The sequence below is a fragment of the Dendrobium catenatum genome, unplaced genomic scaffold (genome assembly GCF_001605985.2).
Source record: "Dendrobium catenatum unplaced genomic scaffold, ASM160598v2 fragScaff_scaffold_1211, whole genome shotgun sequence".
In the NCBI taxonomy this organism is placed as follows: Eukaryota; Viridiplantae; Streptophyta; class Magnoliopsida; order Asparagales; family Orchidaceae; genus Dendrobium; species Dendrobium catenatum.
This window is the reverse complement of record NW_021319673.1, coordinates 476,518-494,832: the sequence shown is the minus strand read 5'-3', so window position 1 is coordinate 494,832 and position 18,315 is coordinate 476,518. Positions and strand designations below refer to the sequence as shown.

At 37.2% G+C, this 18,315-nt stretch overlaps 1 protein-coding gene across 1 annotated transcript in view; it reads left to right on the top strand.

Moving 5' to 3' along the window:
• LOC110093163 (DNA-directed RNA polymerase III subunit 2) overlaps positions 1 to 18,315 on the top strand; it is a gene marked incomplete at its 5' end in the record, with an annotated part of 109,826 nt that overhangs the window by 38,393 nt on the left and 53,118 nt on the right. Inside the window, 12 exon segments of the mRNA XM_020817965.2 lie at positions 8,704 to 8,820; positions 8,910 to 8,990; positions 10,875 to 10,979; positions 11,064 to 11,144; positions 11,223 to 11,393; positions 11,473 to 11,517; positions 14,896 to 14,973; positions 15,048 to 15,187; positions 15,339 to 15,417; positions 16,720 to 16,844; positions 16,933 to 17,068; positions 17,140 to 17,270. Of these exon segments, the coding sequence (XP_020673624.1) occupies positions 8,704 to 8,820; positions 8,910 to 8,990; positions 10,875 to 10,979; positions 11,064 to 11,144; positions 11,223 to 11,393; positions 11,473 to 11,517; positions 14,896 to 14,973; positions 15,048 to 15,187; positions 15,339 to 15,417; positions 16,720 to 16,844; positions 16,933 to 17,068; positions 17,140 to 17,270 (1,289 nt within the window).

Below are 18,315 nucleotides of genomic sequence, written 5' to 3'. Positions count from 1 at the left end.
GTGGAAGGACTAAAAGGAAAAAGAGGTGAATAATGCTATACTCGCTAAGCATCCCAACACAAAAAATTCGAAGTGCCTCATATGACTGATGTGGATGCTTGTGTGTCTTTCTTTATGCAATATAAGAATGGAGAAACAAGTGGTGCCCTTTGGATTTAATGTGCATGTTTATGTGGGGATTATAGCATTACTCAGAAAGAGTTAGGCCCAGAACAAGGTAACTTGTGTTTAGCCAAATTACATAAACTCCATTGCTGTCAGTGATGAATAGAAAGTATGTTTATAGAACTGACTCCAAATAAATTCATGGATATAGTATACAACTTTCACAAGAAGAGCACTGCATTAAGAAAATGAATTATTATGATACATATGACAAAAATTTGCTCTTTATGAGTTGAGGTTATTTTTGAATGCCACTCTCAAAAAATAATTGTGTACAAACACAAGGTGATTTGACCAAGTATTTTCCTATTTTGGTTGGATTACATCAAGGATCAGTCTTAAGCCCATATCTTTTAGCTTTAGTCATGGATGGCCTCGTTTGACATTTGCAAGAGGATATATTTTGGTTTTTTTTTTGCTGATGATATTCTTCTTGTTGATAAGATTAGAGAGGTAGTTGAAGGTAAACTTCAACTATGGAGGTCAACCTTAGAGTCTAAAGGTTTTCGCTTGAGTAGAACTAAAACTGAATATATGGAGCGTAATTTTAGTAGTAATAGACCTAGTGAGGGGATTGCGACTTTGGGCGATCAAGTCATTAATAAGAGTACACGTTTTAGATATATTGGATCTATTGTTCAGACTGATGGTGAAATAGATGGGGATATTATCAGCAAAATTCAAGTTGGATAGTTGAAGTGGAGGAATGCATCGGGCTTGTTGTATGATAGAAAAGTCCCCCTCAAACTTAAGCGAAAATTCTAGAAGATGGTGGCGAGATTTGCAATGCTTTATGGTGCCAAATGTTGGCCATTAAAAGAAAAGCATAATATTAAGTTAAGTGTTGCAGAGATGAAGATGCTCAAGTGGATGAGTGGCTTTACCCTTAGAGATCGGATACGAAATGAGCATATACGTGAAATGGTTGGAGTAGCGCTAGTGAAAGATAAGATTAGAGAGAGTCGTCGTAGATGGTTTGGTCACATAAAACGACGACCTTCCGATAACCCCGTTAGGAAAGTAGAGATATTAGATTTGACTTATGTTAAGAAATGTAGAGGTATACCTAAAAAGACTTGATTAGAAAATATTAGAAATGATATTTCTTTATTAGATTTAAACGATAATTTGACTTTTTAATATTACACAATGGAGAAAAATGATTCATGTAGCCGACCTCACGTAGTGGGACAAAAGTTGATGATGATGATGCTGTTGTTGTTGAACTCTCAAAAAATAGTTGTAGAAGGTCAATGAATTTTATTTAAGACAGAAGGGGTAGATAACACTTGTATATTTTTTGACTTTCTAAAATTTTTCTATATTTTCTTGTATTATCAAGACTTAAATCCGAAATGATTTTCTATGGGATTTGAGGGCATTTGTGAAAGTAAGATCCCCTTCAGTTGGGTTTTCAATCAACTCGGACATCATCAGGTTTTTGAATATTTTTACTTTGTTATTTCAGATCTTGTCAACTCTGTCAATTTACATACAAAGGATTGAGTCATATTTGAGTTCATTTTAGTTCTATTTTACATGAACTCCATTTCTAATTTTAGTTTTTCATTTTCTACAATTCTCTTCTCCTCTGAGTATTTTGTAAGTCCATCTCAATCCTTCGAGCCCTCTCAACCAAGGTAGAATAATCCTCAATGCCAAAAGTAATCAATGTCTGTCTAATGATATCCTTTAAGCCATATAGAAAGCGATGACACTTTTCTTCTGAATTGGGGATTACATGAGAGGCATATCTAGAAAGCATTGTGAACTCAAACTCATACTGCGTAATCGATCTATCACCCTGTACCATTCTCATGAATTTGTCCTGCATCAATCTTCTAGCTGACATCGGTACAAATCAATCTTTAAATACTTTCACAAACTCTTCCCAAGAAACATGACTGCTCGGTCTTTCTCCAAAGGTCTCTTGCAATTGGCTTCTCCTCTCAATCATCAGTCGCCAAGGTATAATTTCTAAAATTGAATTTCTCTCTTACCTCGGCGTGCGTGTCAAGCCGGCAAACCGCCCATACACGCTTTTCTCTAACGTGGTGTGAAGGGAACCCGGTGCGACACCTACGACGAGGTGGAAAGTCCCGATGCACGCTTTTCTTAAGCATGACCAGGATAATTTTAAGTACCCGTACGCGGCTCTGTACCTGCGTGGAAACAACTGTTTTTCTTGTAACAAGTACCGAAGACCCATACACGCCTTTCTCTTGGGTGGTGGGGTTGAAGATTTCACGGCTGTGGTGTCCTCGTACGAGGGCACCTATCGTACAAGCTTTTCTCTAACATAGTGGGAGGCCCAGTTTTCCGTAGTTTTCCTCTAAACGGGGAAGACATCGGGAGGTTGCCGAAATTTCGGGTGAATATATGATTGCACTCGGACCTGTTTGAACTCAAAAAGGACATGCTCTAGAACTTGGACTCAAATGAACAGTAGGCTTCAGAGGAACCTTAACTCACACTTGAACTTGTGCTTTGATCTCAAACATGATTTAAACTCAAAAGACCACAGTGGACTTTATTTGGACATCAAATGAACTTAACTTGAACACAACTTGAGGCAAAATCAAACTCAAATCAAGCTTAAAACAAACTTAATCAAATGATGTTGAAAGAAACCAAAATTTGAGCTTAATTGAACTTGCAAAATTTGGACTTGCACATTGAATTTGAATTGAATTCTTAAGCTCAAGCAAGAAAACTTGAGTTATACTACTGGGGACCTGAACATAGAGCTTAAGTTTGAATGAACTTTAAAGAACTTAACTCATATGCCATAATTTTGGATGTCTGAATTGAGGACTACACGAAGCTGCTAAAGATGCAAGGATCGAGGTGCAGCAAACGTGGAGATATTTGTGAATGATTGTACACGACGTAGTACCCGCACATCCGACACCAATCAAATAACTCCTTTTACGGATGTATTTAGTGAAGCATACAAGGAATGCCAATGCCCGCTAGTGTCAACAATCATCCGATCAAAGACAAATACATATATCCCTTACAATTGGAAGGTAGTTGATTAGCACATCAAGTGCGAATGCCTACGAATGTGAAATGACCACATCAAAGCATAAATCCCTTTACAAATAACTGTGGGATACATACGAGTATGCATGAATGACAGTCATATGCATCCAAATGAAAATCAAGACAATGATGATTGATGCATGTATCAATCATACAAACAAGAGTATTGCCCTTTATTGCCTTGAAAGACAACAAGGAACCTATCTTCAAATGTGGATTTGTAAGATAATGTGTAATCCTCCTACAAGTAACAACCAACCAAGGAGAACAAATACGCAGATCCCTGTATGCAAAAGGGGAGTACTTAAAGAAAAATGCTTCTACAAACAAGTACATCAAACCCACCTGAGATTGGTGAAAGGTGGATATGATGCAGGAACAATGGGTCTTCTACGAACACTTCTAGGAGGTCGTAGTGAATACAGCGGTCCCCTGTAAATACACACGAGCCGCTTGTGGATAACATCAGCGGGTATATCGCGGGTACGACAAACCCCTTTTGACACAAGTACATATATCACCTACAACAGCGGTGATTGAGAGGCTGTGGGTATGTCGAATATGAAGACGACTCGATGTATGGAAAAGGACATCTCCTGGCATAATGGGAGAGATGTTTGAACAAATTAGAACTAAACTTCATGGTGTTCCAAAGTTTCTTCTTGGTCCTATCCTTAGGAAGAAAACAGCTCTGGTATCCACCAACACCGGAAATAACAAGTCTGCTATACTGAAGATCCTGAAAAGAGTTCTTTTCAAGGCAGCAGTCATGAATTTCAAGAGGAACCTCCCGACGAATGAGAAAAGGGACTTTGTATCAAAACAATGAAATATCTCGTGAGATTCAGGTGACAATGCTACGATTCACCCATATCCAAAAGCATGAGATTTGTTAGTGCACTATAATCTACTTGTATAGATGATACAAGTAGTGCATGACATATTACATGTACAAAACAGCAAATAACTCAATCCATAAGCTGCTACAACACTCCACCGGATCCGCAACACTCGTATTAGTGGACAGAAGGAGTATATAAGCTCTCAAATGAAATGTTATGCGCATTCAAATGACAGTTATGCACAAGCAAAATATCTAAAATACCCCCTCACATACACCGTAATTTGTATACACATAGGTTCACAAAAGGGGTAAATGTAATCACAAAAGCCACATGGGCCCCTGCAAGCGTGTCATTAGTATACACGTGGTGTTTAGGGATGCTACACGGGTCAATAAGTGAATTCAAGTTCGAACCCGATCCTTCTATGCGGATTAATAGGAGTCGACAGGGTTCGAACCTTCAAACAAATACACGGTTGTGACGATCGGTGTATTTATTTTAATACATTCATATTAGGCCTTCAAGGCCAATAATCAAGAGAATTCATTAATAAAGGCATAGAGCCTACGAAACCCGATCTTCCTAAGTAGGAGTTGACAGGGTTTAATTATAAAATGCCCCCAAACGCCCGCTTGGGCCCCGACGAGCGTATTATTGGTACATATGTGACGTCTAGGGATGCTGCACGGGTCAATAAGTGAATTCAAGTTCGAACATAATCATTCTATACGGATCAATAGGAGTTGACAGAGTTCGAACCATTAAACAAATATATGGTTATGGTGACCAGTATATTTGTTTTAATACATTTATATTAGAACTTCAAGGCTTATAATAATGAGAATTCATTAATAAAGGCATACAACCTATGAAACCCGATCCTTTATCGACAGCTCGATAGAGTTGACAAGGTTCATCCACAAAATGCAAATGTTTTCAAAGAGAAGCGACCTCAAAGTCACCCCGATGATGGCTGTGTTGAATGCAAATCTCAATCAGAGGGGTTAACTCCGATCATTTCAAATGCTTCCCAAACATCCAAACTCCACAAAAATTCCAAAACCCAAATATTTAAAATTAAAATCAACCATCTGAATACTTAAAGTAAAATTCATCCATCATCCGCAACAATTTGCCGAGGTAGACAAATTCAAATATAACTTCAGCTCACATAGAGCTAATGCCTAGTCGAAAATATCACTAGGATCCATTCTCAAACAATCTCCTGCCAATAAGGATGTGATACGCGTCCTCTAACCGGCGGTTTTGCCGCCAAATGGCACCGCATGATAAACGGTATGACCCGGGGCCCTCTGAACCGAATGGTTTTGACGCGCCAAATGGCACCAACGAAATACCAGTTATAACCTAAGCTCAATACGCTCCTTAGTGGCATCAAATCATTGAGATATGAATCAATAGATTGATTGATAGGCACAATGTCCTCTGTTAGTAAGGTAGATTCAAATTTTCCCCTTAGACAAACATTCAATCCCAGGTCTACAAGGTCCCCTTGGACGAAGCAACCCATGGCTGCCGACAAAGGATCCTTCTGTCTAGGTTGGGTTAACTACCTCCTTTAACTAAGTAGACCAGGGACCACGATGGCCCGGGACGACGGAACCATGGGATCTTGATCTGGTCATCATCCATTCCCCCACCATCATTTAAGTGCCACGAGTAGTGAAATTTCTATTTTAAATATCAAACTTTTAAAAATTCCCAACTTCCAACCATTTCCAAATATCCAAGCCCAATGCTCCTACTATACGCCTGATACTATATATCTATGGATATAACGTATCTGATTGACGACTAGCCTTAATCGAAAGTTATCTCTCGTTATCGAGAGGGGTAATTAACTATAGGGGCTTGCGCCTATAGGAAACCAGAACTCAGATCATAAAGTCCTCGCAAAATGAGGGTGAAATCTCTGGGTAGTGTCTTATCTATAAACCCATATGCCTTCCATAATTTTCCCTGGAACTTAAATCCGTTAAAACTCCTCCCAAAAAGAAAAAGCATATAGCAATCGGGCGGAGGCAGGGGCCGAATTTTCAGAGCCCAGATCGACGAAGGCCCATGTTGAGTTGGATGCAAGGTTAAAAGAATCTTCATTCAGAGATAGAGGCTAGTAAATGCAACAAGGGAATAGATTTCAGCAAGAGAGTTATTAGGGGTTTTAGGACCTCTTAAGAGCACCGATCATTGAGATGGAGGCTTTACAAAAGTAGATGATGGAGAGAAACATTTATACTGACCACACGATTTTATACTGGTGGAATTGATACATCACCACCCCTTGGTAGATGGCATAGTGTTGGAATTGAGTTGCTCCGACCTCACCTCTATCTCGATGGGAGTTGGAGATTGAAATTGGTTGGCAAAGAAACAATGTTCCCCTGCTAATGCCAAATAATGCATCTTGTCGACTTGAGGATGCGGAGACTCCATAATGGCTAATAACTTGTACCTCCTTATCATTGATTTTAGGAGCTATGGGCTAGCTAAACTACCGACAAAGCCTTGTCTTGTCATGTTTCTGAAAGATATAATATGAAGGGTAAACTACAACATTGTGCTTGGAATCTTTGGTTTGATTTTGAATGGATAGCAAGTTCGATGAAAGCTGCAACAATGAGAATAGTGTGTGGCAATGCAATGACGAAGGTACCAATAATGGGAAATGATGCAATGACGAAGGCCTCAATTGCAAAAAAATAGAAAAAAAAAATGAAAAGAGTGCTACAGTGAATGCCATAAGATTGTGGTAATGCAACAATAAATTCAATAGTAATGAAAATGCAAGGAAGAGAAAAGGCCTTGAGATCTGATACCATGACAAGAATGAGAGAGAATTGGTTAAGCAAAATGAACATAGTTTGTGCACGGTTGCCTACATATGTGGCATGAAGCAATACAAATTGGGCTTGGTCAAAATTGACGTTAACAACGGCCGTTTGACATAATATTGCACCAAATTAATTGAATGCCTCAGTCACTATTGAAATCATCGATCATCACTTGAATCGCGAAATGAACTATGCAAATATGTCTGAAACGTTGAATTTATCAAGAGAGGATCTCTCGCATGCGATTTAATCGAACACGATAACGATGATGGATAGCATATGCGATGCCCGACGTCACACAAATCTTGTTTGGAAGCCTTGATCGCAATCAATATTGTTGAAATGTTGCTTGTTCACAAAACGAGTTATATCGATGTGTCTTGAACATCAAAATAACCTTAAAAAGTGGCTCATATTGCATGAGTTTCCGCACTGAGGTGAAACATGAAATTTTCTTGCGTGCGAGGCGGCGTCCATAATTTGAGATGTGTACAAACACAAAACTTTCAAAAAATTATTAATAAATTCATTTTACTATTATTGTTAGAACAAAAAAAGAAAATAATCAGATCAAATCTCTCACAGTAGTTGTGAATCCTTCAAATTCTTTCAATCTCAATCCTCGGCGCCATAAGGTTACATTCCTTCCGCCTCCTGTTAATTGAAAAAAGGAAAGGAAAAATATTCCTCATACTCCTAACCCACTCCTGTCTCTCCAATTATTGTTGCAGCCCCACAAATATAACCCACTACTGTCTCTCCCAGATCGAACCCTCTCTCTGTTCTCCCATGATGGGATTTACTTCAATTAATTTAAAATAAATCAAGATTAATTTAATTTGGGCAACAATGTTTATCAATTTTTGAAATATCATTTATTTATTTCATAAAAATCCTTTAAAATTCTCCTAAATTAATTAAAAACGGGTCAAACCGGGTCGATTTCGGGTTTCCGGGTCAACCCGAACCCGACCCGGTTTTACAAACGGGTCGAAATCCCCAACCCGAACCCGAAATTTTCGGGTCGGGTCAAATATTGACACCTCTACTCCCATCTGTCTCACATAGTGACTCGCAATCCTCACTAGCTCTCAAGCTCGTGCCCTACTTTCAAGCTCTCTGTCGCAACACTCCTAACCGCACGAACTCCCTACTTATAACTTCTTCTCACGATTGCCCTATTCACTTTTTCTTGCTCACACATAACCTGAACCTGTTCTAACACTCCATGCTCTCTTGCTCTCTTTTGTCTTCTTCACCAACTGGCGACCCCCATCTCCACCTCTCACTGTATTCTATCTAAACAAACTCCCAGTGCATTGGCTTCTCCATCTTTCTTTCTTAACCAGGCTCCCCCTCTTTCACAAAAACAAAACACCCTTTTCTGTGCTTCCCAACCTTATTCTCCTGCACAATTCCTCTCTTCACCTCACTAGCACGACTTCGACGTTACTACCTTGCCCTCCTATGTTGGTTGGAAAGTCTTTCTTTCTATACTAGCCTTGAAATGAGAACAAAAAATATTTTCGTATCGTACATATCAGGAGAGAAAAACTGAACACATATAAAGCTCTTCCAGCCAAACTACTCTTTTTTGGACTTAAAGCCAATCTCAAATAATATTATAATTATAATTTATGGTTTTATCAGATAAAGTTGCGATTCATAATGTTGATTTTGTTACTTAATTTTATCTAATGCTAAAAATGTCTCTCTTATGTTTCATAAGTGATGTATTACAGGAGTATATTACTCCTATGTGCAAAGTAACTAGTTAGACTCTTTTCGTTTGTTAGTGTCGTAAGCTTGGAGTTGTAGATGTGGAGGACTTATCTGGTGAAGAGCTTCATGCGCCAGATTCATTCTTGGTTATGCTAAATGGGCTTATACTTGGTAAACACACGAAGCCACAGGCAAGCCATGATAACTAATTTTCAAGTATAGTTTATTTATGATATGTTGTTCCGTACTTCTGGTTTTTATATGATCCTAGGTTTTGCAGAAGTTTGCTAATGCCATGAGAAAATTACGTCGGAAGAGTGTAATTGGAGAATTTGTGAGCATTTTTGTGCATGAACGGCAGGTAAGTTCATTGTTATGCAATTGCTCTTTTCGTCTAAGCTATTGTTATGGTATGGTCGTTTTGGCATGAAGTGTATTTAATTAATCCCTTGTTGCTCATTAGTAGTGTTGTTAGTAAATTCAGATTGAGTAACTTTTGATTTCCTTCGCAAGAAAAAGAACTCATGGAATTTTGAATTTGAAATCTATTTTATTCACTTTCAAAGTTCCGCTAAGTTACTTGAGTAATTTCTTTAGTATTATGAAAGACTACCATACTACTTTTCTTTCTTTAATACTTAATATGCTTTTGAATCTGTTTTTTGTAATTAGTTTAATCATCTAGAAATATTTTTGATGCCAAAAGCAATGTTTTGAGGATTCACGAGTCCTCTGAAATGTTTATCATCTTGTTTTAATTCATAGAATTGTTAAAGTAAAAAAAATAAAAAAAAAACCTTTTTACTAGTATATAACACTACTTTAAAGTCTTAAGTGGATCTAGCTTCTTGCTATCTTGATGTAGGTAGGGGGGGGGGGGGGGGGTGATTGGGGGGGGGGGGGGGTCAATTCTTCTTGTTCCTTCTTGTCCATGGGCTGCTTGTTATTCTCGGTTTGGAGATGTTTGCTGCTCACGGATTGGGTCTTGGATGCTTGGTGTTGAGCTCAAAATTTTGGATTCTACTTGAAGTTAGCTCATTAATGATTGAGCTGAAGTTTAGCTCAATAATTGGGAATAAATGCACTTCCTAGCTCATTAAATCAAAAAGGTATACTTCTATACAAGCTCATTATTGTGGAGTGGACTTGTGTCTCTTCCCTTCTCATTGTCTACTCGATTTTCTCCCCTGGGTTGCTTGCTGTTTTCGGTTTCTGTTGGCTGTTGTTGTTCCCGTGGTCCTCCCTCATGGATTTCCCCTCCTGGCTGTTTTCCTGTGATGTGTTGCCCTGTTTCCTGTGTTGCCTCTTCGGGTCCCTTGCTGGCTGGGCTTCCCGTGGCTGCTGGTTGGGTTTTCCGTGTCTTGTCTCCCTGTTTTTTGTGCATAATTTCTGCTGGCTGTTATGTGTCTTTTGGCCTTTCATTTTCCTCTTTTTTATTGTGATATTTATCGTGTTTTTGTGGTTGTTTGTCTCCCCTTTCTTCCTATATATAGGGGCTGTTTTGAGGCTTGAAGAGAGTGATCAAAAATGGTATTTTTGGATGAAACCTGAGGGTTTTCCTTCCTTCTTTGGAAAAGCTTGTTCCGTGCTTCTCTTCTCCTCTAGGAAAGCTTGCGAGCTTGTCCTTCCTTCGTCTAGTCTTCTAACATCTTTCTTCTTGCCGCAAGTGCCACTCCATATGTATCCTTTTTCTCAAAGCAAATGAAAAGCAAGTTTAGGTGTGTGTGTTTGTGTCAAAGTTTGTAAGTCTTTTATTTTATAAAAGTTGTAATTTGTCTATTTTGTCATTTTATGTTGTAGATTGAGTATTTTGTGTATTTCTTTTTATCCTAGGAAGAATTTTGTTTTTGGTAGCAAAAATTTGGGGGCTTTTCTCGCATCATATCTTCATTCATTCCTCCTGAGAAGTCTCTTCCGCCCACTCTATGCAAAAATGAACAGGCTCCGCTCAAGTCATATTAACTAATGACTGATGTTCTACTAAGTTTTGTATTTAAATGAACACTTCCATTCATAGAAAACTAAAATATTAATGAATCTGGACTTCAATAAAGATGAAGGAACTATTAATTCTACTTTGACTGAGTATTCCACATGATGCTCCTGCTCTATAATTCTCTTTGTTTTTATTTGCCCTATTCTTAAATATATTTAACATCGATGACAGCATTGATTACTTCTTTTTTTCTAAAATTTTGTTTCCTTCCAATAAGCAATGAACTAATCTTTAACTGTACACTGTAAGCGCTGTGTCTATGTTGCTTCGGATGGTGGACGAGTTTGCCGTCCACTTGTAATTGCTGACAAGGGAGTTTCCAGGATCAAAGAATATCACATGAAAGAATTGAGGGTTTGTATAATTAAATTCTTGTCACTTCATAATTGCATGATTTTTTTTTGCTCTTATCTTGACATTTTCAGTTTTCATATGAAGGATGGAGTACGAAGCTTTTATGATTTTGTACGAGAAGGCTTGATTGAGTATCTTGATGTTAATGAAGAGAACAATGCCTTGGTTTGTAGAAGGCTTATTCAATCTTTGTATTTTTTCAATTTTCTTATTGGTTAAAAATGGCAGCTATCTCCTTAACAGATTGCACTTTATGAGCATGAAATTCCCAAGGATGGCCATGGTGAAGATAATGCTGATGTTCAGAAGAGTTCCATAACACATATTGAGATTGAACCATTCACGATTTTGGGGGTGGTTGCTGGATTAATTCCTTATCCCCATCACAACCAGTCTCCTCGCAATACGTACCAGGTATAGCAACCTACTGAACTAGCCTGTCCTCCTAAAATCTTGTAAATCATTTTATTAAGCGATTTCTTTATGATGATAGTGCGCCATGGGAAAGCAGGCAATGGGAAATATTGCTTATAATCAGGCATGTACCGCTCTTGAATTAATTTTATTTAATTTTTTTAAGAACTTCTAGTGTAGTTTTACTTTCTTAGTAAAGTATTCATATTTTTGAAAATCTCACACACATATACCTTTCCTGAAGTTCCGTCCATAATTTTCCATGCTTGAAGTTTCAGTTGGACATGCATTTCTATTACTATTATAGTTTGTAGCATATCCTTCGGCGTGGATTTTAAAAATTTTCCCCAATGCTTCAAGTGTAGTTCTCTAGAATTAATTTTATTTCTTTTTGAAGAATTTCTTGTTTAGTTTTACTTTCATCGTAAAGTAAGTCTTTGAGAATCTCACATTCATATATCTTTCCCTGAAGTTCCTTCCATAATTTGCTATGCTTGAAGTTAAAGATGGACATGGGTTTCTACTACTATTATAATTTTGAGCATATCCATCAGCGTCAATTTTTAACTTTTTTCCCCAATGCTCTGAATGGAATAAACTCTTCCTTTCATGGTAGTTCACTTTCAAAGATAGTTAAAAGCCATCTAATAGTAGAATATCATAACTCGTTATTTTTTCTTGTTATCATTTACAAAAAATTTCTTTTACATCTTATTTATGTGATATGGTTAATTGGGTAAAAAATTTAATATAAATATAGTTTAGTAAGATTATCAACTTTAATTCTTTATTACATAACTTATACCTTTATAATGATTCGTTTTTTAATCCATAAATTTTCAACAATCTCTCTTTTCTACAGCATATATTGGTCGTCCAGCAAGTGTATATAGAAAAAAGAGAAAAAAAAATGGGTGGGGGTGGAGGGTGGGGGAGGAACTAGCTAGTGGATAATATTAGTGATGGAATTAGGATTGAGAGGGGATGATATGGTTTATCTGAAATCTTGGAGTGGGAAGAACTTCTATATATATATATATATATATATATTTGCAGAAGAATTTAAAAATAAAGCACTTATGCTATATCTGGTTGCATGGACTTATCTCAAATCTAAGGAGGTCCTTTGTTCTACCACTAGATGATATCATTAGTAGCACTGCAGCTCATTCAATATGGTATTGAATGGTTGAACAGACGACTTGACTGCCTTTTACTCAGTTTTCTTGCTTTGGAAGCTCTGGAAGTGGTCTAAATAATGCAAATTTTTTTCAGTCAAACATTAAATGAGATGATTGGCTTCCATCTAAAAGCATATTGCTACTTTTGTAACGATTGCTTTTCAAAATACATTAAGAGTTCACTAGATACGCTTTCAATACCTGTTGGGCTTTCTGTGGTTGCTTTTCATTAGTGAAAGATTCATTTTTATAGTTCAACAATTTGATATTTCATTGAGAAAAATGGAAAAAAACAGGACATTATCTAGCACAAAAAACTAGCATGAACTAAATTACGAGGTGCATCTGTTGAACCATTTTTTTTTCTAAAATTTCGGGGCTCTGTTATAGACATATCGTGGCTATTACATAGACCTAGGGGTGTCAAAAATTGACAGGACACAAAAACCTGACCCGAACCTAACCCGAGTTTTTCAAGTTAGGGTCAACCCGATTTAAGAACGGGCCGATTTTGAGTCCCGATTTTCGACCTGTTTCAAATTCCGGCTTGAGTTTGGGCCCTGATTTTTACCCACTTCACCAATGGTATAAGCACGATTAAGCCACTGGCCCTCTCGGTTTAGCTTCTGCCCTTTCGAACCCGCTCAATTTAGGTGTATAATCGAGCCCTAAGCCCCTAACCACGCTTCCGCCTTCCACTCATCCAGTGGTAGACTCCGCTCCACCGCTCACGTGCTGCAGTTGACGACAGCTGGCCGACGTTAACCTCCTTCAACAACGTTCCTTCCTGTTGAGTCGAAAGTTACCACAGCTCGCTACTCACCTTTCTTTTGTTGGATCAGAAGTCACGACATTCATCTCCTTCCAACAGGTCGATAAAAGACTTGTTTTCCTCCTTCGACGTCGTTCCTTCTTGTCAGGTTGGAAGTCACTGACACCTGGCCCGACAGTAACGTTGTCAAGCCTTGTCGTTCTTTTGTTGGATCGAAAGTAACAACGATGACGGGACATGGGAGTGAGCTCACTCGTTGCGAAGGTAACCATTTTCTCCCATGTGCCTGCTTCTTCGACCAAATTACCGTGGTTTTGTGTCAGGTCGGGTCATCCCGGAAATCAGATGGGTCGGGTCCGAGTTGAAACTTCTGACTCGTCTGCAAAAATGGGTCTGGTTCAGATCATGTCAAATAGTAATGTGTCAATCTCGTGTTCGACCCGAATCTGACCCGCAACCCGATTTTGACACCCCTACCTAGACTTGTCCTACTTTTCTCTTAGTAAAATTTGGAATTTTTTTGATTTATTGGTGCAAGTTTAAATTGCTACAGTGTTTTTCAAGTAAAATTATAATTTTTTTTAATTAAATTATACATCAAAATGTCAACTTTCATGAAAATTACAAAAAATTATTCCATTGTTATATTAATCAATCAGAGCGAATTGGTATATAGAAGTATATGCTAATTTGCATTTGTGAAGGTTATGGAATTAGTTTTTATTTGTATTTTTTCCCTAAAATTTTAAATTCAAAGTTACTGTTCATATAATAAAAACACTGTAGTTGGGTTAAAATATATTTCAGCTCACTTGCTTAGCGAGTCATGCAGTGTTGGAGTCTTTGAGTATATTAGGTATTTTACGTATTAATTAAAGTATTAACCTATTTTTATTGAACGGAAGCCTCATTTAAGCTGCTTGCTCTCGGTTTGGTGAATGGAGGTTGCGGTTTAAGGCAGAAGCAGCGGGCCAAAAGGCTGGACGGAGGAATCGGGTAGGAGAGAAGGAGAAAAAGATGAGAAAGGAGAAGGAAATAAAGTGGTAAGGAAATAGTTTTTGATTTTGTAATGATAAAATTTAATTTAGAAGTTCCTGATTTAGTAATACCGAATTATTATTACGTTTCAAGTGTATTAAGTTAAGAAATTTAATATTCAAGTTGTATATGAGGAGAGAAAGTTTTGAGATAAAAATATTATTTTGGACTTTTTGGAGCTCATGGTTATTAACTTTCTTCTTTTCATTATGCTTTTGTTGACTTTCAGTGCTTATTAATGAACTTTCAAGCATGTAAAGGAATCAAACTGGTTTTTTTCCTAGTTTTTATATTAATTTATCTTTGTGCATTTTATATGAGATCTTAAAATCTTAGATTTTTTTTTTTTTTGAATTTGTGTGCTTCCATGGAGACTGTGGAGCTATAGATTCTATAATTACCTTCTATTAGGATAAGGATGCCTTGCTGCACATTAGGGCTTGAGTTATGGGATTCTGTTTGTTTTGTATCATAAATGGCTTCTAATTCGGCACTATCTTACTTTTTGCAGCTTTCTCGAGCAGATACTTTGCTTTATCTACTAGTATATCCTCAGCGCCCTCTGCTCACAACAAAAACAATTGAGCTGGTTCGTAGCTTTTCATTCGTGACGGTTTATCACTAATTTGTCCATCTGTGTTTTATTTGGTTAATCATTTTTAGGTTGGATATGATAAGCTTGGTGCTGGGCAGAATGCCACTGTCGCTGTTATGAGCTATAGTGGTTATGATATAGAAGATGCCATTGTCATGAATAAATCTTCCCTTGATCGTGGGTTTGGGCGTTGCATTGCTTTGAAGAAGTACATCCACGTGGCTTCTTTTTGTTTATTATTGATGCTGGTCATTTATGGAAAGAAAAAACGTTGTTTTTGGTCTAGGAATGCTTTGTCTTGGTTATTTGTTTGATATTTTTGGAACTTCTTCAGCTTTTATTTTTGTTATTTTCATCAGGCAAATTGTTGTGAAGGAGATATACAGTAATGAAACGTCAGACAGAATAGTTAGGCCTCAAAATGAGCCAAGAAAACAGGTAATACCATCCATATTGATTGCTTAAACATCTCATTTCTTTTCTTTACATAATAGAGAGGGTTTCCCTCTTGGTGAATTTATACTTCGTTATCCAATGCACGGTTGTATCCTAATTTGCATACTTTTACATGATGTGGAGCTGTTGTAATTTTGCACGTGTTAAAAGTTTAGGAATGCTTTTTGCTCATTGGGGTTAAGAACTAGTTTGTGATGCATGTACAAGAAGGCTTTTAAAGTAGAGAATGGTCACATTTTGTCTGCAACACGTGTTAACTTGTTGTATCCCATATTTTAGTGTTTATACTTAGGTTCTATGCTTGTTTAAGCGAACAAATTATGAATAACTGTAGACCTGCTTTTAATTTTGGCAAGATTTATTTTCTATATTTGCATGTGGATCTGGTAATTCATCTCGGTATATCATAAGTCGTTATTTATAGAATAGCAGATTCATTATGCTACATGATTCATTTAACAGGACTTTTTTTAAGTTTAGATACCAGCAATGGAATAATAGAGTTATTCTTTATGCTGTAGCTGTACTTCAGCTGAGTATCTAATCAAAACTTCTGTACATGATGCCTCATACGTCTGGACTACAGATGGTTATAATAACCTCTTCTCTTTTTTCACTTATCAACTGTGATGCATGCCTAGATGTGAACAAAGAACAATCTTAATGGCTGCACAATTCATGGACAAGTTGAACAATAAGAGCAATTGCGAATAGGGTGAAAGATTTCGTAGTTTAATTTGCTTAATAAATTTAGAGGGGAAATTGTCCCTTTGTGGTTTAAGACTACTTAATTCATACTATGAACGGTATGTATCGATGGATATAAATTATTTTTTGTGAGACATGGCAACACATATCTGCAAGCTTAGCACATATGTTATATTTGATTTGAGTGCTATGGTTTAGGTATTTTTCATATGTTAGCAGTGATATTAGCGCCTAATCCTTTTGGGCTTGTTAAGAGTTTGTTTGTGTGTGCTTACCGTTATTTGCAGATTGCAACGGAAATTGTTATTGAATTAGATGATGGAACTTCGTTTTCTGACTTAGTAACTAGATGAATGCCATCCTTAATATCCTGCTGTAGTAGAATGTATGTACTTGTTTCTGCAGTTGATCTGGAGCTTTTCATTTTAGTCTTTTTTTTTGCATTTTTTAGCTTAGATGCAAACAAGCTTCCCAACTTTTTGTTCCTTTTGTCACTTCTGAATGGTAATTTATGCCGACGTTATTTTGCTATATCCCGAATTCAGTTATTGGTTTCTATTTTGAAATGGTTAACAGGCACTTGATGCTGATGGAATTGCTGCTCCTGGTCAAATAGTACGAAGGCATGATATACTTGTGAATAAGCAAAGTCCAAGAAATAAAAAGGACAGAATCACTAATCCAATGGCGTTAAAAGACTGGTATACTTCCTTTCTCATGTTTTTTTAACTTAAATCTACAATTCTATGTAAGATGCTTATTAATTGATTCTCAATCTAAATTTTGCAGTGACTATGCTCCATCAAATGTTAGTTACAAAGGCCCAGAAGGTGAAACCACTGTGGTTGACCGTGTGATGTTGTACTCTGATAAGGATAACAAGATGTGTGTGAAGTTTATCATTCGTCATGTCCGGAGACCAGAGGTAATGTGATTTTTAAATACTTCCTGTATCATGTATGTAGTGACTGTAAATTATCTTTTCCATCCAAGTAGATTGGGGACAAATTTAGTAGCAGACATGGACAAAAGGGTGTTATAGGCACCATTGTTCAGCAGGAGGATTTTCCATTTTCAGAGGAAGGAATATGTCCGGATTTAATCATGAATCCTCATGGATTTCCTAGGTATTATTACCAAATAATTTTTTACAATTTTTTTTTCTTACGCCTTGCGTCACCAAATTTTTAAGCTATCAGTATTTTTGTATTTTTTATTTATCTGAAATATTCTGACCCCAAATAGTCTAGATAAGGCTAATGCTGATGATATTTATTTGAAATATGATAATTTTGCTTTTCTTTCATTATTAGAGTTGATTTGGATCTTTTTTTTCCTCATGTCGTACATTGGTTAACTACTGTACTCCAGGCTTCTTGTTTCTGATATTTTCTATGCATCATGGCATGTAAAGGCCATCACGGCTTTTCATATTTTTTTTCTTGGCATTTTTTGTGCTTTTTTTGCAGAGGTTGGTCGGTTGAGGCGGGCAGGTGAAATTTTAGGTACACATATTGATGTGAAACGTAAATGCCATGTACTTGCCTAGGTGGCAAGATTAATTAAATCCTAAATCAATTTGGGGAGAGAGAATGAAAATCTGAAATTAAATTTCAGATTAAGTGGAATTGGCGGGATGAATTTGAATGTAAATTCAAATTTAATGGGGAGAATTAAATTGGATGAGAGGGAATTGTGGGAGGTAATTATGGAGGCTTAATGAGGGGGCCGGCCACATAGAGAGAGGGAGGAGTATTTGTCATAAGTAGAGTGGGGCCCACATTACTAATCAAAGATTCAATAAAATCTGAATTAAAATTCAGATTTTGAAAGAAAGGAAAATTTCCAATAATGGGGCTATCAATTAGAATTAATTGGAATTTCAAATTCACATCCAATTAATATAAAAGCCTTAAATCAATGAACTATTTTAGGAAAGTCTTCAATGCCTCTTGGAAACAAATTTGAATTTAAAATTTGAAATTCCCAAGAGGGAGGCCGGTGGCTTGGTCGTCCCAAGGAGGTCGGCGGAGCCGCCGGTGGTGGGATTGGCCTGGGATGGCCGGCGGTGGACTTATGGGGGCCGGTGGAGGGGATTTGGGAGGAAGAGAGTTTGGTTAGGTAGAGAAGAAATAAATTGGGTTTAGGAAAAAGAAAATCTGGAGCTACACA